At 48.7% G+C, this 7,751-nt stretch overlaps 2 protein-coding genes across 2 annotated transcripts; both read left to right on the top strand.

Moving 5' to 3' along the window:
* The first annotated feature begins 1,190 nt into the window (after positions 1-1,190).
* LOC132206692 (late histone H2B.L4-like) lies at positions 1,191-1,779 on the top strand. Its single transcript, XM_059641305.1, has one exon. The coding sequence runs from the start codon at positions 1,229-1,231 to the stop codon at positions 1,604-1,606; it is 378 nt and encodes a 125-aa protein (XP_059497288.1). The 5' UTR covers positions 1,191-1,228; the 3' UTR covers positions 1,607-1,779.
* A 2,232-nt stretch (positions 1,780-4,011) lies between these two features.
* LOC132206717 (uncharacterized) lies at positions 4,012-4,348 on the top strand. Its single transcript, XM_059641419.1, is given in 2 exon segments — positions 4,012-4,091; positions 4,093-4,348. Coding segments are annotated over 2 exon segments (336 nt in total).
* The last annotated feature ends 3,403 nt before the right edge of the window (positions 4,349-7,751 follow it).

The raw sequence follows: 7,751 nt of genomic DNA, 5'->3' as shown, positions 1-7,751 counted from the left end.
TCATCTAAAGATTGGGAGGGGGAGTGGAAATGGTTTGCGACTGGGAGGTGCAGTTGTTTATTGCGAACCGAGCGGAGGTGTTCTGCAAAGCGGTCCCCAAGCCTCCGCTTTGTTTCCCCAATGTAGAGGAGGCCACACCGGGTACAGTGGATGCAGTATACCACATTGGCAGATGTGCAGGTGAACCTCTGCTTAATGTGGAAAGTCATCTTGGGGCCTGGGAGAGGGGTGAGGGAGGAGGTGTGGGGGCAAATGTAGCATTTCCTGCAGTTGCAGGGGAAGGTGCCGGGTGTGGTGGGGTTGGAGGGCAGTGTGGAGCGAACAAGGGAGTCACGGAGAGAGTGGTCTCTCCGGAAAGCAGACAGGGGAGGGGATGGAAAAATGTCTTGGGTGGTGGGGTCGGATTGTAGATGGCGGAAGTGTCGGAGGATGATGCGTTGTATCCGGAGGTTGGTGGGGTGGTGTGTGAGAAAGAGGGGGATCCTCTTTGGGCGGTTGTGGCGGGGGCGGGGTGTGAGGGATGTGTTGCGGGAAATGCGGGAGACGCGGTCAAGGGCGTTCTCGACCACTGGGGGGGGAAAGTTGCGGTCCTTAAAGAACTTGGACATCTGGGATGTGCGGGAGTGGAAAGCCTCATCGTGGGAGCAGATGCGGCGGAGGCGGAGGAATTGGGAATACGGGATGGAATTTTTGCAGGAGTGTGGGTGGGAGGAGGTGTATTCTAGGTAGCTGTGGGAGTCGGTGGGCTTGAAATGGACATCAGTTACAAGCTGGTTGCCTGAGATGGAGACTGAGAGGTGCCGGAAGGTGAGGGATGCGCTGGAGATGGCCCAGGTAAACTCAAGTTTGGGTTGGAAGGTGATTGTGAAGTGGATGAACTGTTCGAGCTCCTCTGGGGAGCAAGAAGCGGCGCTGATAGTCATCAATGTAACGGAGGAAGAGGTGGGGATTGGGGCATGTGTATGTGCGGAAGAGGGACTGTCTCAATTCTCCCTCAGTCAGATTGACAGGAATAAAATCAAGTTCCACACAACATTTAGATGCAGTTCCTGACAGATTCACTTTTAGACCCACACTCCCCAATCACAGAGAGATTTAGCATGAGGGTTTTGACAGCGTATAAAGTAACCAATGAGGAACGAGGCTTTCCCCATCCTTCATTTGCATTGCTGACGCCCACAGTCTGCAAAAAGCCAGCTCCGGGCCCGCTCTCCCTGATTCTGTCACCATGGTTGAAGAAAAGAAAGGGCCAGTTGCTAAGAAGGGCGCTAAGAAAGCGGTGAAGAGGGCGCCAGCGAAAGGCAGCAAGAAGAGGCGAAAGTCCAGGAAAGAAAGTTACTCCATCTACATCTACAAAGTGTTGAAGCAGGTTCACCCCGACACCGGGATCTCCTCCAAGGCCATGAGTATCATGAACTCGTTCGTCAAGGATATTTTCGAGCGTATCGCAGGGGAGGCTTCCCGCTTGACCCGTTACAACAAGCGCAGCACCATGAGCTCCCGGGAGATCCAGACTTCCGTACGCCTGCTGCTGCCCGGGGAGCTGGCCAAGCACGCCGTGTCGGAGGGCACGAAGGCGGTGACCAAGTACACCAGCTCCAAGTGAAACGCCACTTGGCACTGAAAAACCCAAAGGCTCTTTTAAGAGCCACCCACAAATTCCCTTAAACAGCTGAACCTGGATGTTTTTAATACTGATGAACTTTTCTTTGCAGTTGGTGCGGAGAAATTTTAAATTTCAGTTCAATGTTTGCCTTTTATAAAATGATCTGTAAATTAGAGTGGTCAAGGAGATTCTGTGTGCTTTATTCTCGGTTGAGTTCCAATACAGCCTATTTTCCTTGATAATGGACTGCATATGAGTCATTACAGTCTTTTCTTAAAAAAAATCTTAATTCTTTAAACTTAAAAATATATCCCCCGTCTTGAAATCCCCCTCCTAAGGAAAACACATTTGCCATTCACCTTATCTTTGCCCCCTCATGATTTTGTAAACATAATAAGATCATTCCTCAACTTCCGAGTCATTTCTCAGTTACATTGTTCAAATCACTCTTTACTCGACCCCGATGCCGCATGAACCCAAGGTATCACCTTCTGTCAAACAGAAATAAGAGTGTGCCCAAACTTGATTACCCCCCGGTAGGAAGAATTAGCGCGCGGTGAGCAATTTTGTTTTATTTCCAACTGTCCACCGGGATTTTGTAAGATTTTACAGATTACTGTCAACGAGCCTTTCTGTCATTGGTGACAGACTTTCAAAGCGAACCGAGATAAAAAGCAGAACAGCTGCCTGACTGGTGTGGAGTTATTCAGATCCAGTGCAGTAAGGAAGGGCCACTTTAAAATAATGTTTGCAACATTAATGCGCTCACCGGTAAAAACATTGTGTGATGTTGTATCAATATGACGGGGCGCTCTTGAAATAGGAAAGAAAATGAATATGCGCAGGGTGCAGTTTTTGGCGCTCGGTTTTCGTTTCCGACTGTCCTTACGGTTAAGAAAACGCATTAAAGATCGGAAATGGACATATTGAAGGGAAAAAAAGGAATGAGATATTTCTTTAAAAAGTGTTAAGTATACATTTGTAAACTAAAAGTAAATTACCTCGTAGAAAGTGTTTATGCATTCCGCTTTCTAAAACGTTTGTACATATTGGCGGGCTTTTCAAATTAGACAGAAAGCGGGAGATCATTTTGGCGCCGTAATTTTCAGGTTGGTGAGTGAAGCAACGAGGTTGGGGCAAGATTTAAGGCTTGTGTCACTGTTTAGGTCTTGGGATTGGCTTAGGTTTAGAGCAAAGTTTGGGGTTATGGTTAAGGTTGGATTGGGTTCGGTCTAGGGGTAGTATTATTGTTTGGGCTAGACCTGTGTCTACAGTTCGTGTTAGGGTTCCTGCTCGGACTATGGTTAGGAGGAGAAGTAAAGCGACGGCATGATTTAGTGCAATAGTGTGAGCCTTTGGATTAAACAGGGGGTTACGGTTAGTATTAGGACTGGGATTACAGTTAGGGTGAGTGCAATGGCTAGCGTTAGGGCTAAGATAAGAGCCAGGGCGAGGGACAATGTTCGGGTTACGGCTAGGATTCAGGATAGGGCTAGGAATACAGTTCAGGCAAAATTTCGGAATAGGGCTAGGGTTGGGTTCAGGCTATGTTTAGGCCTAGTTTTCGGGTTAGTGTTTGGGCTATGTTTCGGACTACATTGACGGTTGGGTCGAGGTTTACTGTCAAGTCTCGTGTTATGGTTACAGGCCAGGGTGAGGTTTAGTACAGAAGTGTTCGGGTTAGGGTGTGGGTTACTGGCCCCGAAACGTTAACTCTGTTTTCTGCTTCACATATGCGGCTAGACCTCCTGAGCTTTTCCAGCAACTTTGTTTTTGTTCCTGATTTACAGCATCCGCAGTTCTTTCGGTTTTTATTCAGCATTTTCTAATATCTAATTCAGTGCAATAACGGAGATCTACTTCGCAATAGTGTCAAAAAGCGGTGAATGCGCTCATCCCAAAGAAAGTTATGTGATGTTTCATATCGGTGTGCCTTTGAAATGTGAAATTGAATGATCAGGTGTAGAGTGCAGTTTTTGACATTTAGTTTTTCCCTGCTTCTGAAGGTTCAGAAACCGTCATTCAAGATCAGGAATAGACATTTAATTCGAGGACAGAATGAGGCAGAGAAAGTATACATTTGTAATCGAAAAATAAACAAACTCATAATTATTGATGCATTCTACTTTGTAAAACCTCCTCTGTTTGTACATCTGGGCGGGCTTTTCAAGTTGGAAAGAAAGCGGTTGATGATTTCGCGCCGTTATTTTCCAACTTCCTCCCCGTGCCCTCTCCGGATTGCGGAATGTAGCAGAAATCTGATTGGGAAATGAAACAACATGAGGAGATATTGAACAATGTGCCCAATCAGCACAGAGCACGCAACCAATCCTCCCGAAGGGAGAGAGGACGGAATGTGGGCGGATTGCAGTATTCTCTGTGAAAGTGTTGGTGAGATTGTGGATATGAGTGGAAGAGGAAAGAGCACGAAAGCTCGCTCCACGCCTAAGTCTCGGTCGTCCCGGGCTGGCCTGCTGTTCCCGGTGGGCCGGAGCGCCGGTCTATCTGGCTGCGGTGCTCGAGTACCTGACGGCGGAAATCCTCGAGCTGGCCGGCAAGGCGGCCCGGGACAACAAGAAGACCCGCATCATCCCCAGGCACCTCCAGCTGGCCGTGCGTAACGACGAGGAGGTCAGCAAGCTGCTGGGAGTGGTGACCATCGCTCAGGGCGGGGTGCTGCCTAATATCCAGGCTGTACTACTGCCCAAAAAAACAGTCGCTGTGAGCACCCCTAAAAAGTGACGAGTCCCATTCTTGAACCTGACAACCCAAAGGCTCTTTTAAGAGCCACTCACATCTGAGAGAGGAACTAGGCCCTCACTTCTGTCGGGTTGACTTAGAGTCATAGACCCGATCTCCTAAATTAATCTCGTTCAATTTGGCCCATATTCCTCTACACGTCGTCTATTCACTTACCCATCCAGATGCCTTTTTTGAAATGCTGCAGCTGCAACCAGCTTCCATCAGTTCCTCCAGCAGTTCATTCCATAACCTTCTACGTTAAAATGTTGTCCCTTAGGTATTATTTAAATCTATCGTCCCTCCCTTTAAATCCGTGCAATCTGGTTTTGGACTCCCCTGCCCGGGTTTGGCGGGGAGGGGGGTGTGGGGCGCGGCGGAGAAAAGGCCTTGGCTTCATCCTCTCCATGCTGGTCATGATTTTATAAACTTGTTATCGTTCACATCTCAGCCTCCGATGCTCCAGGGAAAATGGCCACAACGTATTCAGCTTCTCCCTGTAACTTAAACCCTCCAACCCGACATCCTTGCAAGTCTTTTCTGAATGTTTTTACATTCAACAACATCTTTCCTGAAGCAGGGAGAAACGAATTGAATGCAGTATTCCAAAAGTGACCTAATCAATGTCCTGTACAGCTGCAACGTGACATTCCAGCTTCTGTCGTCAATGCATTGACCAAAAAAGGAAGGTAAACCTGAGGCCTTCTTCGCTCCCCTACTTACCTGTGACACCACTATCAAGGAAATTTGAACCTGTACCCCAAGGTTTCTTTGTTCAACAACACTCCCTTGGACCCGTGTTTTAACAGAACAAGGTGAGAACCTCATCAGACACGCCTGCGACTGGGACAGGGGCAGCACTGAGTGAAACACAGAGGAAAGCCCACTCTGCTGTTTCCAAACAGAAAATAAAGCTGCCTTGACTTTGTTGTACAAAGGTATAGGTGCTAATACTCTGGGGAAAAACCAAACCAAACAAAAAAATAGCCTCTATCGGACGTAGCAGGAACTTCAGATGCTCGAGAATCTGAGATAACAAGGTACAGAGCTGGATGAACGCAGCAGGCCAAGCAGCATCAGAGGAGCAGGAAGGCTGACGTTTCAGGCCGAGGCCCTTCTTCTGAACCATTTTCTGCAGAAGGGTCTAGGCCCGAAACGTCAGCCTTCCTGCTCCTCTGATGGCGCTTTGCCTGCTGTGTTCATTCAGCTCTGCACCTTGTTATCTCAAAATGCTCCTCTCGACTTTGTTCCCACCAGCCTTTTTTCGGCAGAGACCACAACGGACCAAAACAAAAAACAAACAAGTAAAAATCAAAGACAAAACAAATAAATAAACAAAAGAGTAATAAGCAAATCCCCTCTGCTCCGTCCCCAAACACCCTTGGATAGGGACAGCAAGGGTTTCAAATCCAGAAATAGTTCCATTGCTCATTTGAACTAAAGATAAAATTCCCCTCACACCGATCATCACCATGTACATCTGGGACAGCGACAGTTTGGGGATTAAATGAAAGCCCCCTTTGCTCTTCCAACGGGACCAAAAAACTGGAACAAAGGGAGAAAATAAGACAGCCTTCTTCCCGGGGCACCAAACCGAACAGAAAAGCAAACCCAAAAGGCAAAATCTAAACTGACTCGAAAGAAACAATGAGCCAACGCGCGATATCATTATCCAGGCCCGTGGCGCACAGTGGTCTCGAAAGGCTTCGAGCAGACCAATGAGCACTGCGTGCTCCCTCTCCAGGGACGAACGGAACCATGAAAGAGGGGCAGGTAGGTGGGTAGAAAGAAAGGTCTGACGATCCCCTGCTTGAACCTGGAAATGGCCAACTTGGTCAGGCCTAGGAACAAAGCTCATAGTCTCGCCCACCCTACACCGCATCGGGTGTCTTTACATCAGAACTGTGGGGCTGAATTACAACCAAATCTTTGACAACAGCCCGTTCGAAAATCTAAAAGGGGGCTGTAGACGAACACACTCGACTTACAGGTGGAAGACCCTCTCCAGGCCACAGAATATGCACTTTACCTGGCAGCCAGTGAACTTGCCCTTTCGCCGGTTGGACAGCACCATTGCACGCAGCACTATATACCCCAGATCCCCAGTGTTAGAGGAAGGACTCCTTCATTGACGCCCTCCACTGGCAATCTCCACCCCCGGCGGGCAAGGCGGCACACCAAGGCACTTGCAGGCAGCGGATGAAGGCACGAACCAGCGCAAATAATGCCTTCATTGCCGTGGAAAATGGCACCGGAAGAATATCCCAGAGTCGGCTTGGATTGCATTGCAGCCCGTCCTGGGGTCCGTGGTGCAGAGCCAATGACAGACAGGCGTCCAGAAGCTGGAGGTGGGGGCTACGCAGAGAATGTAACTGAAACACATATGAACAACCGCGCCCCGCAAACACCATCGTCTCCCTCCTTCCCGCTTCCCACGCAAACCAGGACGAACACCTCCCCCTCACACACATAGCCGATAAAGGAAACTGGGAGTGTCCCATTCGGCCTCACCTGCCAGTCTAGTCGCCTCAGGCAGCCGCGTCCCAACGCACATGTCCAAAGCCGTAATGCCCCAATGCCCAGACGCAATAGTCACTGGCAGAAAGTAGGCGACAGTCAAAGTAGTAAAAGGAGATAGCCCAAGCTCTGAACATTTCCAGGCTCAACACACAGTCGCTCACTGTAAGTGTTCAGGCCCCAAGTAGTTAGTCCAGTCCCGAATCCCCTGACTGAAGTTGTAGTCTAAGCTCCAGGAACAAGCGTCCCAGGCACTGGCCAAATAGAAATGCAGGCTACCACGTTTCTCACAGCAACAGCAGCCAAGTCTCAAGCTCGAGACCCTCCAGACAGGCTGCAGCACCCAAGGTCGCAGGCCTCAATCTGCAGTAGCTTCTCCCCAGAGCAGCAGTATTCAACTCAAAGAGAAATACAGGTGTCCAAAACAGCAGCAAGGCAAAATCCAAGGTTCAAATACCTCCAGGCTCAAGGCCTCGGCCAGCTCCAGCTGCTCTCAATTGCAACTGATGTTGCCACACCAAGCTTCAATGCCAGCAGAATACAGACTCCCAATACACAGGGAAAACAACCCTCCTCCATCACTACCCTGGGTTTCCTACTTCCAAGCCAAATTGGTGCAAGGTCTCCCTGGATTGCATGTGATTTAACCTTGCTAACCAGTCTACCATGGTGAACTGTGTTGAACAGTTTGTGGAAGTTCATTTTGACGATGTCCACCACTTTACCTTCATTGTCACTTCAAAAATTTTACTAGTTTATGAGACGTGATTTTATTGACTAATCCTAATCAGTCCTTGCCTTTCCAAATACATGTAAATCCTATCCTTACAATCCCCTCCAACAACTTACCCTATACTGACACCAGATTCACTGGTCTATAGCTCCCTAG

This window comes from Stegostoma tigrinum, chromosome 41 (genome assembly GCF_030684315.1).
Source record: "Stegostoma tigrinum isolate sSteTig4 chromosome 41, sSteTig4.hap1, whole genome shotgun sequence".
Classification (NCBI taxonomy): Eukaryota; Metazoa; Chordata; class Chondrichthyes; order Orectolobiformes; family Stegostomatidae; genus Stegostoma; species Stegostoma tigrinum.
Note: the sequence above shows the minus strand (reverse complement) of the source record. Positions and strands in the feature narration are given on the sequence as shown.

What these genes read in the sequence shown, in the direction of transcription:
- LOC132206692 (XM_059641305.1), top strand. Translation starts at nt 1,229, where the DNA reads ATGGTTGAAGAAAAGAAAGGGCCAGTTGCTAAGAAGGGCGCTAAGAAA.